A 22,628-nucleotide genomic window follows, 5' to 3' on the forward strand; every position below is an offset into this window, starting at 1 on the left:
ACTGATATGAGGGTGGCTGTACCCTGCTGACATTTCCTACTTTGCCCAGCGTGTGTGTGTGTGTGTGAGTGTGTGTGTGTGTGTGTGTGTGTGTGGGTGTGTGTGTGTGTGTGTGTGTGTGGGTGGGGGTGTGGGGGTGTGTGTTGAGATGATTGAGGGCCTGTTGGAGCGCGTTATTATTACCACAGCTGAGTGGAGAGCCTTATCAAACTGCCTTTGCTGAAACCAATCACTTACCACACACACACACACACACACACACACACACACACACACACACACACACACACAGACTCGCTGAGCGGTCGTGAATCATACCACTCCCAACAATTGCTTTTCTCGTTTTTTACCTCTCTCTCTCTCTCTCTTTCTCTCTCTCTCTCTCTCTCTCTCTCTCTCTCTACTCTCTTGCGCTCTCTCTCTACTCTCTCTTGCGCTCTCTCTCTACTCTCTCTCTCTCTACTCTCTTTACTCTCTCTCTGCTCTCTCTATACCCTCTCTCTCTCTCGATACCATCAGCTGTAATGGAATTTAGAATTAGAGGCTCCATGCTGGCAACATGTAGCACCTAAATAAAGGCTGTTTATCTTGTGATGAAAAGGATGATGGCCTTGGCTTTCCCTCAGCAGTATGTTCAGTTTTAACAGTCCCTCCAATGCCACCTTCCAACAGCTAGTGTACTCTGTCATGGTAGTCATGTATTTTAGTATGTGTATCGGATATTTATTATATTTGAGCATTTGTATTGTATTTTTGTAAAATGTAATATTGCTATTGCGTTTTAGTGATACTGTAATATTGGATTTCTGTTCGATTGTACTATTTGTATTGGATTTCTGTAAGATTTTGGTAGTAGTATTGGATTTCTGGTAGATTTGTATTATTATTAGTATTGGATTTTAGGTACTGTAGACTTTAGTACTGTATTTTAGTTCCAGTATTGTGTTCACGCTGCCGTCAGCAATCCTAAGCAATGTGCGGTCACTGACACCTTCACATCAACAAAAGGTGCTTCTTTGAAAACATGGCTTCACCGGACAGGAACTGAGGGGGGGGGGGGGGGGTTTGTTTGTGTATGTGAGTGGCAGATAGTGCCAACAGTATACAGTGAGAAACACTGTATGCAGCTCCAACATAGAACCGCTTTGTATTCCTGAGACCCCACTACCTGCCAAGGGAGTTTGGCAATATCATAATAGGTTTATGTCCGTCCGTCCTCCCCCCGTCCCCCCAGTAGTGCAGGTAGAGCTGCTGCTGTGAGCTCAGTGTGTTTACGAGCAGAGGGGACACGTGAGCAACCGCAGTGCACACCTGGGGTACCTATTTCCTTTTTAGGCCATTTCAACCACTGCAAGCCAGAGACCGCGTTGCCAGGCTTTGAGCGATATGTACAATGCGACACCCGGAAAAAAAACATTAAAAGTGCCCCCTCTCTCCAACCACTATACGATACACCTAATTCCCTCGAATATATCGGTTTTCTAGTCAAGTAAACTTGAACGTAAGACTGTTAACACATTGGTTGCCAACAACGAGAAATCTTGTTGTTGGCCGCCATGTGTTGGTTGCCAATAACGAGATTTCTCGTTATTTAATCGTTATTTCTTGTATTAGCGATATCCATTCATTTTTCATCCGTCCAGCCTGACATTGGGAATGGCTCTGAGCTCGAAAAGGGCAAATACCGCCCCCAATCGTCTCCCGGATGGTAATGCACATCATTGGATTGGATTGAGTGAAAAAGTGCATCAGAGAAAAACTCCGCCCCAGGGTTTCCCCACCTCTGGCAAGCAGTGTCGTGTTACCAGATTCACTGGCGAGGCTGGAAGCAGCTTGGATCATGCGTTTCGGACTATAACGTTGGATCAATAAACGTGATCAATATTTGGAATGGCGATCAGGAATTGGATTCATCTTTTTGCAGAACATCTGATCTGAGGTAAGGGATCTATGTTACCAGTTTTGGGTTAATCAGAGTTGTTTTTCACAGATTTCACAACGTGTATGTGTAATAATAATAATAATTTAGGACCTGCTCAGAGGTCATCAATCGGCACACATGCGATGCATGCATGCAATTCGTATCTGCGATTAACCCATCCCGTCGTCCTTCCCCCCCAAGGGCAGCCGGGAGCAGACAGGCGTCAACGTGAGCCGCGCCAGGGGACCAATCCATGTGCTCCTGTCCGTCTTCGTCAAGGACGCCACAGCGTTAGCGATCTGTTGTTGTGCATGTTTTTCCATTGGGTTTATCTTATCGGGGGGAAACCCTTGCGAGCACAGGGAGAACATGCAAACTCCACACAGAAAGGCCCGGGAGATACCCCACCTGGGTAACTGGCATCATGGAAACCTGGTCCCCAAGCGGGAATCGAACCCTGGACCTTCTTGCTGTGAGGCGACAGTGTTAACCACTACACCACCGTGCCGTTAGGCGCTGAGCGCGGCACCAATAAATGATTTTTCAGCCCACTTTTGTATCGTGCATAAGAACACAAATACTCTCGATAATCTAGCATTTATTTGAAAACTATTCATAAATCAGCCGGAAAATGACAACGTGTTTTGTGTATTCCAGTAAATGGCTATTTTCTCTGAAATTACTAGAACTCTCCGAAACTATACTCGTATTCAAAACGGTATAAAACGGAAATGTACTGATGAAAAAACAATCCGTTTCGTACATCTTGATTGCAAGCAAGTCATTGATAAGCGACGGGTGTATTAGACACATAGCCATAATTTAAGACATAGTTTATGCGTTCGCAAATGTGCTCGTCCTCCCATAGATTAACGTGGTGGCATCCAAGCAATAAATCGTCATATCCGGCTGGCAACCAATGTGTTAATGTGTGGACAGATGTTTTATATGTACAGATTGGTCTATAAGACTGTTAACTGATCGACTGCCACGCTGTTTTCCCATCTTTACTCCCTGGCGCCAGCGTTTCAGACTGTTTTGACGATGTTTGTAGACCCATCGTATATTCTATATTATAGCTATGGAGACATATTATGGATAATTTGACATGCTTATATTTATACTCCCAACTGGGAAAAACCTGTTTATTTCTACATACATCCGTTCCTGTGCAATCCCAGGCTAAAGAGTGCCAGTTTCCCAAAAATCCATGCTCATTTTCTAGTAAGAGAGATATTGCGTCTTTTGTGAAGCATGCGCAGTTCGTGCTTGTTGCTCGACACTTATACATTTCCAGGTCAAAGGGCTCATGCCTCATATTGATACATATTATTGTTCTATTCACAAAACCACCATGGGTAATCTTACCTGCTCCTCGACATGGGATCCATTCCGGCTCATCTGTGTCTGACTCGGTAATCTCGCTGTCTGTGTCACTATCGCTGAACATTTCTGTGAAATATTCGGGCTCTGAAGTGCTCTGGCAACTACTGCGGCGTGGTGAGACGCTCTAAACAGATAACGTTACATCCTTGGCCGGTTTGGCTTTAGTATTTTTCTGACTTACCAGAAATGCAGACTCTTTGGATAGTCGTCACCTTGTTTTCCCTCTTCATAATAATCTCCAATTGTTCGCTACACACGGATCACTATTCAGTTGAGTTCAGTTTGCTGTTCAGAGTTCATGGGCGACAGGAAACTGGCCCAGATGTACTCAAAAGGTAGGTGACACTGCCACCTATCAGGATTTGATCATTATCACAGTGTTACCACATCCATACACAAGGTGCGGGAGAGTATCTAGTATCATAATAAAACATTTAAAACGTAAAACGAATATACTCGTTTTTGGCGTTCAACGCATGGGTGCCAAAAACGAATATACTCGTTATTGGCAGTCAATGAGTTAATGTGTGGACAGTTGTTTTAGGTGTACAGATTGGTCTATATTCCATGCACTAGACTAGAGCTTGCCTTGATCAGGCTACTGTTACCATAACTGATTACATGATCGACAGCCTGGCAGCCAAGAAGGATTGTCGTTGTCTATCCTAACAATAAACTGTCACAAAATAAATTAAAGACTGCATAAGCAAGCCTTTAGAAATAAAGACAGGGCTTGACTGTCAGTAACCCAACAAGCACGTAAACGTCCTTACAGATGCAAGGGAACAATACAGGCAAACAATGGAACAGATCTTTCAAACGTTAAACACTAAAAAACATTGGGAGACAATGAAATCGGTTACTACTATGAACCCTGCAAAAGGTGTTCAGCTCGCATCCAAGCTGCTGAACTCTAAAGCTAAATCTTAGTGCAATAGAGCAGTGTGCAATACATATACAGTACAAGCACTTTAGCACTCAGCACTTTCATTCTTACAGTTTCTGTTTAAGCTGTCGTGTTGTCAATGTCAAATGTACAGTCAAATGTCCTCTTTGTGTGTTTAAGATGTATTTATGTGAAGCAGCTGTCTAGCACTGCATTAAACGCTTCTCATGTTTTATGATGGGACATTAATGTCTACTCTACTCTACTCTACCCTATTCTGTATGGCCATTAGTAGGGTTGGGAACCGTTCACATTTGAACCAAATGTACCAGTTCCTGGAATTCGGTATCGGTACCCAACAATACTTTTTTCGGTACTTAATAAATCTCTCAGGGCGACGGTGGCTTGGGAGGTAGAGCAGTCGTCTGGTAATCGTACAACAACCAGGTAGGGGAGGGGGGGAATTGGCACAACGACTACATTGGGACGGGGAGAAAATCAGAGAAAAATAGGAGAAAGAGAAGGTTAAAAAAAAAAAAATTAAACAGCATCTCCTGCGTTGGTGACGAGCGCAATCTCCGCCACGCCACCTGACCGCCCTTATATAGCGTTTTTATCCAAAGCGAACTGGGAACCTCCGGATTACCAGACGACTGCTCTACCTCCCGAGCCACCGTCGCCCCGAGAGAGTTAAGTACAGAAAAAAGTACCGTTGGGTACCGATACCGAATTCCAGGAACTGGTACATTTGGTTCAAATGTGAACGGTTCCCAACCCTACTAAAAAAAAATAAAACGCTATATAAATGCAGCCATTTACCATTTACCATTCTCTGTAATAACAAGAATAAGAAATGACTGTATTTCACTTTAACTCATTGACTGCCACGCTGTTTTCCCATCTTGAATCCCTGGCGCCATGCGTTATTGATCATTTTCACCACGATGTTTGCGGAGCTATCATATATTCTATATTATAGCTATGGAGACAATAGTATGGATCATTTGACAAGCACTATTTATAGTCCAACATGGAAAAAACAGTGTATGTCCACATACCTTCGTTTGTGCCCTATCCCACGCTAAAGATTGCCTCGTTTCACTATAATCCAGGCTGATTTCCTGGAACGGGAGTTATGACGTATTATGTGCATTATGCGCAAATCGTTCGGGTTGCTCGCCTGAAACCTATAGTTTCTGATTTTATGTATATGTCAAAGATATGCTATCTCTGTTTGGGCATACAGTATGACTTTGTGCATCTGCCTCCATATTGTGTGTGCGTGTGTTTGTTTGGTTCTATATTGGTAGGGGGGTTCATATTTCAGCAGTGAGGAGAGGTGCACCGATCGATCGCCCAGCCAGTCAATCGGGGGCCGGGGGACTTGTTTGGCAATCGGCAGAGCAGTCTCAGTATATCTGGTTCTGTGCCGGTTAGGAGTGGAAGTTCTTCGGTGAAAAAGACACAACGCGCACAATATTTAGGCCACAATAGGCAGCTATGAGCAGAATTGGTCAGTCTCTCTCCCCTCCTGCTCCTGTGTCTGTCAGCTGCTCTCCATTACATTAGATTCAACTGAAGCTTCTCCAGGACCTACTATAGATCCATGTTCTCCTTGATTAGTCCAGTAAACCGTGCGTACAGGAAAGGCAGCATGGCAGAATGGGTCTAGTGTATCAAGGATGTCAATCAAAGTCATTGGGGCTGGACTAATCTCTTGAACTGGCCAGGCTTGAGGCACCACAGCTGCCATAAACCTAGTTAAGTATTGGCTGATATTTTGAATGAATGAAACATCCTAATGTTTGGATACAATAACCTGGAGCACCTTTTTTATTTTGATTTGACTTGTTTGAGTGAGAGTGAGAGAAGGTCCTGTGACCTGGTGCAGTTTTGGAGAACATTTTATTTAATAGTCAGTGTTTTATTATGAACATACAATTTTCCATTATAGAAGAGTTACAAAAATGTTTGTCTATAGTTCTAAGAAAGTAAATTGGAAAGAAAGGAGAAAGAGAGAGGAGGAGAAAGAGAGGGGGGGGGGGGGGGCGAGAGAGAGAGACACACAATAGAGCCTGATATACAGTAATACACACATAGTCTGGTAGAATACACATAGAGCCTTATAGAATACACATATAGTCTGGTAGAATACACATAATAGTCTGGTAGAATACACAGTCTGGTAGAATACACATAGTCTGGTAGAATACACATAGAAACGGGTAGAATACACATAGTCTGTTAGAATATAATAATAATAATAATACATAATAATAATCCCTACAATAATACATTACATTATACAAACAGGTCAGTGTGATGAACAGCAATTTGATTATGTACATATATCGCAATATACTGTATATTGATATTGAAGAAAATCCAGATGATTACCATAATGGGAATTTCTTTAAAGGGATAGTTCAGATTTTTGGAACCCTGTCCCTATTTGCTACTTACCAACACCAACAAGCTAACTGAAGTCAACTGAAATCTATGTTGTGTGCACTGTGGAGTAGATTTAACGGCTTCTACAGACAGGAGCTTGACCCCATTGACTTAGCATTAGTGTGTGGCAGGCTAACTATCCGCATCTAGTATAAGCCTGGACTGCACTGAGAATGGACTCTACTCTCTATCAACAACATCATTGGTAAGTAGCAAATAAGACAAGGTTCCAAAAAACTATCCCTTTAATATGGCCCAGTGTGTATACACACACGAGGGGAGAGAGACGGTGCTGGGAGAAGTGGACGTAGGGCATCAGACTGTTCATCCACATCCCTCTCATAATCCTATAAACTCCACAGTCCTGTCCTCCTTCACACCCTCCTGAGCCTCTTTCCACTTCTCCCTTTTAATCCGTTCCACAAGCACCTGGGCCTCTTGCCTCTTTGCTTCCCGCGCCAGGCTGTACTCGTGGTCAGCACTCCTCCCAGGGAGAGCGTCCATCATCAGCCCAGGGACTGTCACACGGTGTGTGGACACAGGGGAGGACTCCGTCAACCAGACACTGGAAGTCTATTAGTTTTCACTTGAGTCCGAGCGGCGCCGGGAAACCCCAGCCGATGTTACAACACTCGACCGGTCCGTCACTCCCGCCAGAAGTCGACCACCGCTGAACCTTTGGAGAGACCGGTTACTCCGCTACCTCGTCTCCCCGCCGATGTGACAACAGCTGTGTTGATGGATGTTCCGCCACCGGCGTGACCAAGGCGGCCTGATCGATGCGTCTCGTCATTCTCGCCGAAATGAAAGAGAGATTGATAGCGGTCGTTCGACGTTTCCCAGTGCTCTACAACTTTTATTTAAAGCACCACAGAAATGTACTCCCCTGGTACAGTAAAGACTCTGCTACACGGCCCGCAAATATATCCCAATAGATCGGCCCGTCAACGGAGCTGTACGCTCTGTGTGCTGTCAGACTTCTGGAGGATTGGAACTTTGGACCCTATGTAACTCGCTCAAACAATTCAATTATGTGGAAATTATTTCATATTTGATTTGCAGGGTGAACCCATTGAGATCTAGCATCTTGTTAAATAAATCCTCACGGTCCCCCGAGCTCGGTCTGAATTTGCAAAGTCAGCCTTTTTTTGTGCTCCAAATTCATGGAACAATCTTCAACACAGGCTAAAGATCAATACTCTCCTAACTATCAGTTTACAACTGTGATCACAAACCATTCTGTTTCAATATGTACATATGTACAACTATAACTGATAATTATTTTCTTATTTCTCTTATTTATTTTAACTTGACTGTCCACTCAACATCATTGTGACCTCACTGGTTCTTCCAGTTTTAAACATTTTAAACCCTTTTGGTTGGGTCCAGAGATCATATCCACCATGTTGGAACCGGTTGGGTCCGGATCGTATCCACCATGTTGGAACCGGTACCACTCACTACCCAACCCCAGTGTGTAGAGCTGCACCAGGCCTGATCACATGTGTATTGATCCCAGGGAACCAGCAGATACTTCTTCATTATCTACTGTATCTATCATCATTATCTATTATCATATAACCTGGCTGACTGGCTTGTTGACTGGTTTGTTGACTGACTGGCTGACTGACTGACTGACTGACTAGATGGCTGACTGGCTTGTTGACTGACTGACTGACTGACTGACTGACTGACTAATGACTGACTGACTGACTGACTGACTGACTGACTGACTGACTGACTGACTGACTGACTGACTGACTGACTGACTGACTGACTGACTGATCCCCACCTCATCATTGTCTGTCTGATGTCATCAGAGTACACTAGGCTTGATCAAAATGTAAAAGAAAAACATCCCAGGTCTGGAAACAAACAAACCTCTCTTATCGGAGCTGTCTCACCATGGTTATAGAGCATGCCTCATCGCTATAACGACTGCTGTCAGCTAGCATCACTGTTGGCATGGGAACAGGTTGACAGGCTGGTAAAGCGAGATAGAGAAGGTGGGAGAGAGGGATGGATGGAGGTAAAGAGAGGAGGGGGAGAGAGCGGTAAAGGGTAAGCATACTCTCCCTCCCTCTCTCTCTCTCTCTCTCTTTCTCTCTTGCTCTTTGTCTCTCTCTTTCTCTCTCTCTCTCTCTCTCTCTCTCTCTCTCTCTCTCTCTCTCTCTCTCTCTCTCTCTCTCTCTCTCTCTCAACTCACTTTAGTTTGTTTTCATTTGACTCCACACCACCTCTATGCACCCTATTTTCCTGGTAACCTCAGCCCCCTCTCTTCCTCCCTCTGTCTCCTCCCTCTCCCTATCTCTCTCCATCTCTCTCTTCCTCTCTCACTCCCTCCTCTCGCACACCCCCTCTCTCTCTCTTCTCCTCTCTCCCCCCCTCTCTATTTCTCTCTCTTTCCCCCTCTCTGTCTCTCTTTCTCCCTCCTCTCTCTCACACCCCCCCTCTCTCTCACACCCACTCTTTCTTTCCCTCTCTCTCTCCTTCCTTCCCTCTCTTTCTCCCTCCTTTCTTTCTTTCTTTCTTTCTTTCTTTCTTTCTTTCTTTCTTTCTTTCTTTCTTTCTTTCTTTCTTTCTTTCTTTCTTTCTTTCTTTCTTTCTTTCTTTCTTTCTTTCTTTCTTTCTTTCTTTCTTTCTTTCTTTCTTTCTTTCTTCTCTCTCTCTCTCTCTCTCTCATTCTCTCCTAGCACTTTTAGGTGATTTAAAAACAGCAGCGTCAGTCTTCATTCAGTGTTGTGTTCATCGGTCTTAGAGACGATGTCGTCTGTGTGATGTACAGGCCACTAGCTGCAGCGTGGGTGTTTATAAGGCTTCAGCTGGTCTTTGAGGAAGGGATGTGCTCAACAGCCCGCCCACTCCCTGGTTCCAGAAGAATCTTGTTTATAGCCATTATAGTCGGGGAAATATAAAAAGAAATCTTGGAATAAATTCCATACCAAGACATTTCTTCACCAATGTGTTTGTAAAGGTGTCTAATAACGCATATTAAAATATTTAAATTCAATTTCCATAGGAAAACCGGTGACAGCTGCTGAAAGTTAGAGTACACGGAACCGTATGTGTGAAAAATGTAAAATTAAAATAGTTGCCTTAACACTTTCAGTGCCAGCCATTAGATGCAGCCCTCTGTAGCGACGCCACCGCTAGATAGATAGGGATCCGTCACCTTGTTTGTAGAGCTATAACTATATTCTATATTATAGCTATGGATACAATACTATGGCCCATTTGACAGCACCTATCTATCGTTCAATATCTGAAAAATAATGGATTTTTCCATCCGTACGTTCCCGTGTTATAACGTGGTGAATTAACCGTTTTAGAGCGGTCTAGGGTAATTCATGAAATGCTGAGTTATAGCCCTATACGCCAATTCCACTATAGACGTTGCCATTTCTTGCCTGTACACGCTATTATTCCGAAATCGGATCTATGTCATAGGTATTATGTTCCATCATGAATGCATGAAAGGGGTCGTTTCAGATTATTTGACTGTCAGTAACGGCATTCGTATTGAACACTAAAAAACGCTTATCAGGCCGATCGGTCTAAAAGCATTGCAGGATCAAGCAAAAATTTACGTCAGATCGTTCTTACCTGTGATCAGGAGTATTCCAAAAATAATATTCCAATTGTTTGATTGCCATCTGGTACATCCAATGTCGATTTGGTCCACACATAATCCACCACAACATATGGATCGGGGATATTTGACGCGCGTCAATGGAACCGGGACAACCGTTCGCCTCGGCTGACAAGGAAAAATTATACCCGAGACATTTGGCCGCCCCACAGGCGGAGATACAAGGTTACAAAGGGTGCTCGATACCGCTGTTTAGCGGGATGCGGCCGGTATTGCACCTTGGGGACCTCAGACTCATTCCCTATGGTAACAACAGGCTCCCTGGGTGGATAATGAATAAAAATATCGAACGATATTTGGCCCTGTATATATACATAAACACTGAAGACATTCGTTATAATTTACATGGTATGCAGAGCAAGCTTCATGGTCCTTCTGATGTAAGCTGCCTGTAAGTAATGTAAACAGTCGGCGTGTGGGTGAGTTGCGTCATTACGCTGTTGGCAACTGAGTGCTAGTGCTGTCCCATTTCGTAGTGCAATTCACCCCTTGTGGCTCCGCTCTGAAGGGTGACTCGAGGGGTAGGGCCAAAGGGTAGGGCCAAGCCGTAGGGCCAAGGGGAGGAATGGGACGCAGCCTAAGTTTGTCTCGATTGTCATATCATTCGGTTGAGCAACTTGAGTGAGTTTAGGTGAATCTTCTCATTGACCTTGTGAATCTTTCTGAGTGATGACGGAGCCTGTACCTTGAACCTCACCTCCATGGTCGATGTTACTGTCCATCCAGCTTGATCTGCATCTCCCTCCATACTTCAGCCGCTCTTTCAGCATCGACTGCGTCATCTGCAGTGCTTGTGAATCCTGTTGAGAAGGACATAAGCAACTGCTTGTCTCGGTTGTGGTCGAAGGGGTTGTTCTCCTCAAACCATTTGAGGGCAAGTTCAATCGCTTCAGTATCTCACTTCATCTGTGTTTTGGCAAGGTCTTTGTGGAGTGGACCATGTTTCTTGACACCTTCCTCCATGCGCTTGTTGAGATCAGAGAAGTGGCTGAGAGTCTGCACCCAGCACTTGTGGCCAGCTAGCTAACAAGTAAGATAATTTGATGATAGTACACACCCTATATATTATTTATATATGCATATTATCAATGTAGTAATTTTCCAGTTTTACAATATTTTTTTGTTGATATAATATACTTACAAATCAGATGTAAAATCTTCTTGTAGTATCTTGCTGACTGGTGAATTTTGTTATTTGATGTGTGTGGAGTCTATTGTGTCTGTCCATGATCCACACAGGAGAGTTTTGAAAATGGCTTGAGCATGTCTGACACCTACCACTCAAATGCCAACCAACTACAACCGTTACCAGTAAACAATGAGTAGTTACCCTTACCATGGCATGGCAAGTACGTGAATAAACTAATAAAGCTACTTTTTAATTAAAGGGGAACTATCTTACTATTCCTTTCACTATTTGGGAAATTCTACACAATTCCTGTGAGTCTATGGAACACATCTGTACGTTTTTTTTTTCTAATCAAGTACCCTAAAGCAGCATTTTTCCACTTCAAGATTTCAAGCTGTTTTGGGGTGGGTTTCGCCAATCCCATAAGCACTTTGAATGACAGTCACCCACAGTCTGCACTGGCAGACAGAGAGATATATAGAGAGATTGAGGGGGATACTAATTAATTTAGCCGCGGGGGGGGGGGGGGGGGGCATAATCCCACGGGACAATGCATTGTTAACTTGTTTCAAATGACAATATATACCCCTGTGAATATTATTGCATGGATCGCAGTGTTTACCACAGGATTTTCAGAGACTATGGGGGGTGAACCTCCGACCCTCTAGGGGGGTCCGGGGGCATGTCCCCCCGGAACCTTTTTATTTATTTTTTTACATTTGAAAGTTAAATGCATCAATCTGGTGCACTTTGAGAGCAAAATAAAGAGGCTAGATCTATGATGAACTTTGTGCTCAAAACACAAAATCGACTAGACTAGTGCTTCCCAATCCTCTCCTCGAATCACCCCAGCCGTTCAATGTATTTGTTAAATTCCACCACCAGCACACCTGATTCAACTTAACTAGCCCTTTATTAGTTGAATCAGGTGTGCTGGTGGTGGAATTTAACAAATACATGGAATGGCTGGGGTGTCTCGAGGAGAGGATTGGGAACCACTGGACTAGAGCGTACATTTGAGCCATCAAAGAAATTAAGCAAAAGTGGTTACCTGTGTTGAACTGGTTTATTTTTTAGAAAATAAAAAAAATATAGTGGATTACTATTACGACTACTACCACTGCCAATACATCCCTATTGGCAAACTTTATATTAAAGCAATTGGATTATTTATCTTGTGATTTTGCATATGTGAACACATATCGTGATATGTATATAATATATATATATATATGTATCAGATGATTCGCCTGAATCTCTTTCACATCATTCCTCCTGTCCTCTAGACCTCCTCTCATTTTAAAATGATGACGAAAAATAAGAATCGTGTGAGAATCGTGATCTCAATTCTTAGAGAGAAAAATCGCGATTCACTTTTAGCAAGAATCATGCAGCCCTAACATGCATGCATTCTCTCTCTCACACGCATACAGTAACACACGCACCCACACACACACTGCTATTTATGGACACAACCAGAAATGGTAGCCACACACAAACAGTAGCATTCACATTAACATGTACACACATACTGTATATGCACACGCACGCGCACACACACACACACACACACACACACACACACACACACACACACACACACACACACACACACACACACACACTCTCACTCACAGAGGACGACCCATGTTCTTCTTCTCGTCCAAATGTCACATCCTGTCATTGTTAATTCTCCTATCTGTCCACCTCTCTGCCTCTTCTCCTCCTCCAGCCCACTTCCTCCTCCTCTAGCCCTCCTCCTTTCTGCCTCTTCTTCGCCAGACCTCCTGTCTCCCTCATCCCTCTTCTCCTCCTCCTCCTCCAGCCCCCATCCTCTCCTCCTTCAAACCTTCTCTCTTCATTCTCCAGACATCCTCTCCTTCTTCAGACCTTGTATCCTCCCTCTGTCCTCTTCCTCTCCTCATTCAGACCCCCTCTCCTCCTCCTCCAGCCTTCCTCCTGTCCTCCAGACCTCCTCTCCTCCTCCTCCAGCCTTCCTCCTGTCCTCCAGACCTCCTCTCCTTCTCCTCCAGCCTTCCTCCTGTCCTCCAGACCTCCTCTCCTTCTCCTCCAGCCTTCCTCCTCTCCTCCAGACCTCCTCTCCTTCTCCTCCAGCGTTCCTCCTGTCCTCCAGACCTCCTCTCCTTCTCCTCCAGCCTTCCTCCTGTCCTCCAGACCTCCTCTCCTTCTTCAGACCTCCTCTCCTCCAGCCTGTCCTCCAGACCTCCTCTCCTCCTTCAGACCTCCTGTCCTCTTCCTCTCCTCCTTCAGACCTCCTCTCCTCCTCCAGACCTCCTCTCCTCCTTCAGACCTGTCCTCCAGACCTCCTCTCCTCCTCCAGACCTCCTCTCCTCCTCATCCAGCCTTCCTCTCCTCCTCCAGACCGCCTCTCCTCCTCCAGACCTCCTCTCCTTCTCCTCCAGCCTTCCTCTCCTCCTCCAGACCTCCTCTCCTCATTCAAACCTCCTCTCCTCCTCCAGCCTTCCTTCTGTCCTCCAGACCTCCTCTCCTCCTCCACACCTCCTCCTCCTCCAGCCTTCCTTCTGTACTCCAGACCTCCTCTCCTACTCCAGCCCTGCAGGTCAGGAGGTCCAACACTCAACTTAGGAGAGAGTTTACAATTGAGTGGTATCAACCAAATGACTGCAACACTGATTCATTAAAGAATACTGGAGTTTTGGTTGAAGTAGTTCACTTAGATGATCACTCAAAAATATGTGTTGAAGGAGGATGGTTTTTCCCTAACCATACATTTACAGATGTTTATAGAATGACACAGCCTGGCATAGCATTGTGTTGCTATTAACACTAGTCGTTTTTCAACACACCTACCGTAATTCCTCTAATAGTAACCGGGTCTCAAATACAAGCCGGGTCTCTATTAATGGCCGGGTGCGCTCTTGAGCTAAGCAATTATAAGCCGGCCTCCTAATACAAGCCGGGTTACTAATATACTGAGCTGCATACTGAGTTAGTTACTTGATTTCACTTTGAAAACGTTGAAATGACCAGTGACCACCTGTAATTGCACTGTTTACTATTTCATACAGTACTTGGTTTCAATAAATGAACCCAGTACATTTTACTGGGTTCAAACTGACACAAAATGTTGATTTATTCATTATGATCCGTTTGAAAATTTGAAATATAGGCCTCCCTCTTATACAGGCCTCCTCCTAATACAAGCCTGGTACCCGCTACAGTTGAAACAAATACAAGCCGGGGTTACTATTAGAGGAATTACGGTATATGTGTTTAGGGAGATTTAGGTTAGGTGTAGGGAGAGATTCAACACATGGTTTTTAAGAGTGAACATCTACTGTAAGTGAACATGTTGAACCCTCATTTCCCCCCTGAAGAGCACACAGGGCATCTGCAACAGAGCCACGTGTGTCATCTTGAAGACAAGCCTTCAGAGGACAAGCTTGACCTACGTGGGCTAAAGGAATGTCTTTCGACATTTACATTTTTTTCCTATTATTTCTTTTGACAGGCATTTGTCACTAGCCTGGGTCCAGCCCACTTCTGCCCTTTTCCTAAACTCATACTTTATCTGCTACTAATACTATAATTCAGTGAATCATAGAATAAGTATGAGACTTTTTCATAAAGGGCACAGGTTTCAGAAAGGTGGATCCAGGCACAACCTGCCACAGGAGAAGAGGATTCCGAAACAATAATACTCCACAATGAAAAGCATCTTCTCAGCATTTTTATTGAAAGTAATTGGGTCATGCTAGCTAGCTGACAGCGGCAAGGTCACACTCAATAAAGAGTATTATACACTGAATACTTATTGTATCCCTGTGATAGCCAAAACGTTTCTGGCCCTCTGGTCTTAGTCAGTGTCCGTGTATGGCAAGTTATTTTTCATCCATAATAAGATGATCTGATTGACACAAGGTGTTGAAATCGACAGCATGACCCACTTTCATGTGGGTTCACATTTCATTGAGAGATGGTAACAATACTAACAAAGCAATTTTAGGATTAGCTTTAGGTTACATTTCTTCTCTCATTATGTGACACAGGTGCCTGGCGAAGTGAGAACATCTCACCAAAAAACTCTACATGTTAAGGTGGTATTTAAGATGAGAAGGCAGATTGATTCCAGTCTACCTTTAGTCTGTAGGTCTATAACACCATCAGTATTTCCCTGACGTTGCCTTCATTTTTATCATTTCTCTGCTTTTCTTTTGTTCCTTCCTTGTTGTTGTTTTGTTGTTGTTTTTATTTTGGTTTTTGGCGACATTGCCTGAGCAGTTGACATCCCACAAGATGCTGGTAAGTTGTCAGCTCATGGCTCGCTTGTTGGGACTGATGTAACCGTCTACAGGTTTCAGTTGGGAGGCTTTCTGATTGGTTGGCTGCTTAATGGCATATCAGTTTGTTTGGGTTTTTGCCAGACAAAAACCCTGCCCACCTTGCCTGCTGAATGCCTGATTGGCTGATATATAAATGCTGGCACCTACACTCTTAAACATTTTTCATTTCAATGCATGTGTGTGTGTTCAGATTTGTTATTTAGTTAGTTATAGTTAGTTAGTTAGTTGGTCTGTTATTTAATTTGTTAGCTATAGTTAGTTAGTTAGTTATTTTGAGCATTTCTTATCTCCACTACATCTTTCCAAAATGTTTTTATCTATTTAATTTATTTTGGGTGATTCGGGTGTTCAGGTCAGGGTCAGGTCAGGTCAGGTCAGAGTTGGGGTGAACTCACTTTCAATCCGTTCAATTAAAGAAGTGGATTCTCTTCAAATGGGAAAATGTGTTAACTTTAAATTAAATGCATGCATTTTATTTAAAAATAAATATTGAGAATCAATGCTCTATTATTACGAAATGGATTGTTCCAATTTCTTTTTGCTGAATTGAATGTGGATTTACCTCAGCAATGGTTTTGGCTGCATGAGCAAGAATAAGGAGGGAAAAGAGTGATAAATTAAGAGGATGGGGACACAGCCCCAACATTCTCATGGAAGGGAGTTAAGCACTGGGAGTCAAGTCCAAGTGGCAAAGAGGAAGCCATGTTGGAGCATTTCTATGACAACACTGACTCCTCACATCCCTGCACCTGCACCCCCCCCCCCCACCCTCGCAACATCATCAGCCTGCTGCCCTATCACAGTTATGACTCTCTGGTCTCTTATTGGCCGAGAGCAGAATGTGGTTGTCAGCTGTTTGCCAATGTTGCCATGACAACATGATGTACATGCATGATGCGGGGAGAAAGCTTGTTTCTCTTTTGCATTTTCACGATCAGACCATGCGTCAAAAACTTGTTGTGCATGTTAAACATAAGCAATGTACAAATGTCTTTGTTTGATAGCACGGCTTAAATGCATATTTAGAAGTTGAATCTGTCATTATTTTAGACCAAGCACCTGTGACATGGTGGGGGAAAGGTTTCTGTCTTTGCGTTATCTCAAAACATGCCTCTTAGTGTTGATATTGATCATTAAAGTAATGATTGCAGTTAGCTATGTTATTCAACAAACTATTCAAACAGAGCTGGAGAGAACTGGTTGGTTGATTAGTTAGTTAGTTAATGGGTTGGTGGGTTGGTTGGTTAGATGGATGGTTGGTAGGTTGGTTGTATAACTAGTTGGTGGGTTAGTTGGTTGGCTGGATGGTTAGTTGTTAGATGTATGGTTGGTTGGTGGGTTGGTTGGATGGTTAGATGGATTGATGGTTGGTTGGAGGGTTGGTTGGTGGGTTAATTGTTTGGTTGGTTGGTTAATTGAAGGGTTTATTGGGGGGCAATGCAGAATGTATAACAAGTGGTTGGTTAAGAGAAACATGTAGGTGTCTTGAACAGGAAAGGAACACTACGAAAACAGAATGTTGATGTATTATTGTTAATTGTCGTTCCCTTTTGGTTGACACTCTTTCACTTTAAGGTTAATTTGCTCAGAGGCTGTTTCACCACTTCTTTATCAAGCAGAAAGCAGGGTCCAAATCAAATCAATTGAAATCAGGATCACGATGTCTCGTAATATTGTCTAAACAGTAAGGCTTTCCCCCGCCTCGTCTCCAGCCATATGAGTAGAATGCACCGGAATGTGTGACTATGCAGATAAATAAGCACTGGCAGTGTTTATTGTGGAGGCCAGAGATACCTGTCCAATGAAGTTCCACCTCAGATGATGTCATCCATACAAAAATCATTACTTTACATCAGAATAGTTTAAAATGTTGATATGTCTCATTGAGAAAACCATTAGAAATCACTTTAGCATCAAACACTTTCATTCAAGACATGTATCAGTTAATTCTTCAGGCCACAGCGAGGCATGTTTATTTATATGGCACATTTCATACACAGGCAATTCAAAGTGCTTTATATAAAACGGATAAAAAGCCATAATCATAAAATCACAAAAGGCATAAAAGTCATAACAGATACAACAGATAAAAAAGACATTAAAGACATACAAAAAAATACTGCTCCACCATGGGGTGTCACTGTCTATGTGAAGCATAGTAACTGAATACTGCTCCACCATGGGGTGTCTATGTGAAGCATAGTAACTGAATACTGCTCCACCATGGGGTGTCTAAAGGGTTCACAGTGTGGAAGCAAGTCAGAGATGGTATAGGTTGTCCCTAAACCATTAAGTGATTTATAGACAAGTAACAGTATTTTGAAGTCAATAGTAGTCAATGCAGAGACTAATGGTTTAATATGTTCTACTTTGTTAGAACTCTGGCAGCAGCAACTCTAGCTGCCTGTAGTCCTTGTTTTGGGAGTTGCAGAGAGAGGAGGACAGTAATGTAATCTGGCCAACGTCTTTCTCTAAACACCTCTGATTTTACAGTGCAATGTGAACATGGTCACAATGGCTTCTCTCATCACGTTCGCTGATAGACCTGATTGAAAGACCTTCTCTTAAGAGAGATTAACAGGGATGTGTGCTTCTCCTTCCTACTTGATGAGTCATTTTCATTGGGTTTGTGTTTCTCGTACTTGTTCCCGTTCCTCCCCTTGACACCCATTGCTGTGAGCCGATTGGCCACTTCAGGTCTCTCAGTCACACATTATAGAGCCTGTCCATTCAGTTATATGGAGCATTCTATTCCAGATAGGATAGGGGAGGGTAAGGTAAGATACGATACGATACGATAAGATAAGATACGGATGGAATAGGATAAAACATGGGGGGGGGGGCAGCAATCATGTAAATTCCCCTATTCACAAATCTTGTACTGCTTCCCACAAATTCAACCCACAAATAAAAAATGAAATAAATAGTAGCAGCTATTTGTTGTACCTGTTTGAAGAAGCATCACCAACCACCAGGCTGCTGCTTTCAGATCAACACCCACACAACCACAGCATTGCCCCTGATGCACTGTGGGTATGGTGATGATGACAATATTCTGTTCTGATCTGGAGGGATCATGCTGGCAGGCTAACATGTGTGTGAATCTCTCTCTCTCTCTCTCTCTTTCTTTCTTTTTTTCTTTCTTTCTTTCTTTCTTTCTTTCTTTCTTTCTTTCTTTCTTTCTTTCTTTCTTTCTTTCTTTCTTTCTTTCTTTCTCTTTCTTTCTTTCTTTCTTTCTTTCTTTCTTTCTTTCTTTCTTTCTTTCTTTCTTTCTTTCTTTCTTTCTTTCTTTCTTTCTCTCTCTCTCTCTCTCTCTCTCTCTCTCTCTCTCTCTCTCTCTCTCTCTCTCTCTCTCTCTCTCTCTCTCTCTCTCTCGCTCTATATCTCTATCTCTCTCTATCTATCTGTCTCTGTCTCTGTCTCTATCTCTATCTCTATCTCTCTCTATCTCTCCTCTCTATGTCTCTCTCTCTCTCTCTCTAGTCCACTCCTCTCCATCTAGCAGCAGGTTATAACAGAGTGAGGATCGTTCAGCTGCTGCTGCAGCATGGAGCTGACGTGCACGCCAAGGACAAGGGGTAAGTGTGTGTGTGTGTGTGTGTGTGTGTGCGTGTGCATGCGCTTGCTGTAGCTGGGTTGTGTTCTCTTGTTAGTTCGTACAATATGTAATAAACATGGAAATACAGAATCACATTGGACCTCATTTATCAAGCAAAGTACACTACACAATGTGTGCTTTTTAAATATACATTATTAAACAAATCTCAGCTGAAAATTGTATTGTAATGAGTCCTTAGAACAACAGTCGGTTGTTTTAAATAAATGATGGCTCAGTATTTGATCAACATTAAGTTTTTTTTATTGCTAAACGAGGCCCTTTCTGTGAACAATGCAGTTGGTTTATAAGGGATTAGGCTGGGAGGTTCACTGTAGACTGTGTCATTAAACTGTCCTGTCTCCTTGTCTGTCTCTTAGTGGTCTGGTGCCCCTCCATAACGCCTGCTCATATGGACACTATGAGGTCACTGAGCTACTGCTGAAGGTAACACACACACTCACACACACAGTTACTTGCCTGCCCCCCGGTCCCCTACACAAGCATCCACATCTCTTATCGATCACTAACTAGTACGCCTCCTCAGTTTCTGGTTTCTGTGACTTTGGCACCAACATCTTCTTAGCATTTGTTAGCCATGCTGTCACAAGCCAAATAGGATTCAAATAATTTCTCAAACAGTCCTATCAAACCATTGTATTAGTTATTCTTATTGTCAGCCCTCTCTCTTTTCTGTTCTCTCTTCCTACTCTCTCTCTCTTTCCATCCCCCCTCTCCCCTCTTTCTTCATCACCATCTCTCTCCCTCTCCATCCCTCCCTTTCTCCATCTCTCCCTTTCGCTCTATCTATCTCTGCCTCTCTTCTTCTCTCTCCCCCCCCCCCCCCCCCCCCCCCCAGCACGGAGCGTGTGTTAATGCCATGGACCTGTGGCAGTTCACTCCTCTCCACGAGGCGGCGTCTAAGAACCGCGTGGAGGTGTGCTCCCTCCTGCTGAGCCACGGGGCCGACCCCACCCTGCTCAACTGTCACAGCAAGAGCTCCGTAGACATGGCCCCCACCCCGGAGCTCAAGGAGAGGCTGACGTGTAAGAGAGGTTCACTTTAACTTGACTTAACGTCACCCCGGAGCTCAAGGAGAGGCTGACGTGTAAAGCTCCTCCCATAGTCGAGCGGACCGTACATGGACTGGACTCCGCGGAGGTCCACTGGACTCATTGAGCTTTCATAGTCGATCGTACCTCAGCGGACCTCCACGGACCAATTTCCTACATGTCTCGCGCCAGTTTACAAAAATGTTCCCACGCTGTTCAACTTCTGTCATGTCATCGTCATCTGATGTCAAAATAAAGAGTATGTTATCTCCGTTTCCAATATTTCGATAATAAAATGGGCAGTTTTACACACTTGAATAACAGGTATATAGGCAGCGAGATGCAATGTACCGTATAGGCTCAACATGAGGTGGACAGCGTGTGGTGCTGAAATGACAAACAAGCATTGCATGAAATAAACATTCTATGTTATCTCCGTTTCCAATATTTCGAAATAAAACTGGCAGTTTTACACACTTCATTTAGAAAAGCCATTCAAACATCTCAAGCCCTACTCTCTCTTGGCACGGAGCGAGTGGTCAGAGTAAAATGCAGATCGGCGTCACATTAAACGCAGTTCGATGTCAACCAAAACGCCAAGCAGCATTTTGTGTGACACCAAGTCAGCGGCGCAGACGTCCGCGGCTCCGCGCATTAGAAAATTGGAGCTTCGCACTTGGAGTCTGCTTTGGGTCTGCTTTGAGTACCCTTTGGGTCCTCTTTGAGTCCACAGGAGTCTGCTCCGTGTACGGTCCGCTCGACTATGGGAGCACCTTAAGAGAGGTTCACTTTAACTTGACTTAACATCACCCCAGAGCTCAAGGAGAGGCTGACGTGTAAGAGAGGTTCACTTTAACTTGACTTAACATCACCCCAGAGCTCAAGGAGAGGCTGACGTGTAAGAGAGGTTCACGCTAACTGATGATGCTCCTGTGTTATTGTTAAACGTGATGTTGAAGGTGCTAACAGTATTGCTTGCCGGACACTTTGAAAGGCATTTATGATGGAATGTGAACCTGTTCATTTGACTATTTAAAGGCACAGCTGATGGCAATCTGATGAAGCTACACATACGTACTAATTTTCTTGAAAAAAAAAAAGATAATAATAATATATATACTGTATACAGTATATATGAATCAAATCAAGTGTTATGAAAGTATGCTGGTGTGCGCGGGAATATAGTTCACCTGGTGAACGGCACCAGCTGCACCCAGGAGGACAGCGTCACTGTGAACCACGGGGTGTCTTCAGTTTCTGGACAAATAAACTGCTGCTGCTTAACAGTTTACATACATACATACATACATACATACATACATACATACATACATACATACATACATACATACATACATACATACATACATACATACATACATACATACATACATACATACATACACACACACACACACACACACACACACACACACACACATTGTGGGAGTGTCTATGTCTATGTCATCTACAGTACAAAGCCAGGTGCTGTAGTCCATAGTCTTTCTTGGTGTTTGGTGTTTACAGTTTACACTTGAGATGTACTTAATACACTTTTGAAATCCAATCTAGAAACAAATCATGATGTCATGGATGTTTTTCTTTTCTTTCTGTGTGTGTGTGCGTGTGTATGTGTGTGTAGATGAGTTTAAGGGCCACTCGTTGCTGCAGGCAGCCAGAGAGGCAGACATGGCTAAAGCTAAGAAGAGTCTCGCCTTGGAGATCATCAACTTCAAACACCCACACACACATGACACCGCACTGGTGAGTAATACACACACACACACACACACACACACACACACACACACACACACACACACACACACACACACACACACACACCAGTAGGAGATAGAGAGACAGAGTATAGGGAGGTGTAGTGGTTACGTCATTGCCGTTTTTCATGTTCCGCCCTCTGTCCAATGCAATGTATTTCCCCATTGCCCATTTCTAAATCGTCTCGTTTAAAACAAATAAAGCATTAACATTTGCATGGTGTACCTTTCTGTGCTTATTCATCCACAATCTATAGCTCAACATGAAAATATTCGCAATTAATCATAAAAGAAAATCGCCAAATTTTATTTCAACCAAAAATGTTAGTGATAGAAGGGAACTCATTTTGTGCAAAAATGGAAAGCTTTTCAATTTCCATGCAGCAGAATTGTTACAATAGCCGATAATCCATTTTATCCATTTTCCCAATGATAAATCCCTATACGGGTGGAACA

At 43.5% G+C, this 22,628-nt stretch overlaps 1 protein-coding gene across 1 annotated transcript in view; it reads left to right on the forward strand.

The window, feature by feature from the left end:
- The window catches only part of LOC311236710 (poly [ADP-ribose] polymerase tankyrase-1-like), a 127,032-nt gene that overhangs the window by 59,876 nt on the left and 44,528 nt on the right, over positions 1–22,628 (forward strand). The window contains exons 7-10 of the mRNA XM_084324436.1: positions 19,231–19,325; positions 19,723–19,789; positions 20,202–20,388; positions 22,037–22,158. Of these exons, the coding sequence (XP_084180562.1) occupies positions 19,231–19,325; positions 19,723–19,789; positions 20,202–20,388; positions 22,037–22,158 (471 nt within the window). The remainder of the gene's footprint in view (positions 1–19,230; positions 19,326–19,722; positions 19,790–20,201; positions 20,389–22,036; positions 22,159–22,628) is intronic.

The sequence above is a fragment of the Notolepis coatsorum genome (assembly GCF_963971535.1).
Source record: "Notolepis coatsorum genome assembly, chromosome: 11".
Taxonomy (NCBI): domain Eukaryota; kingdom Metazoa; phylum Chordata; class Actinopteri; order Aulopiformes; family Paralepididae; genus Notolepis; species Notolepis coatsorum.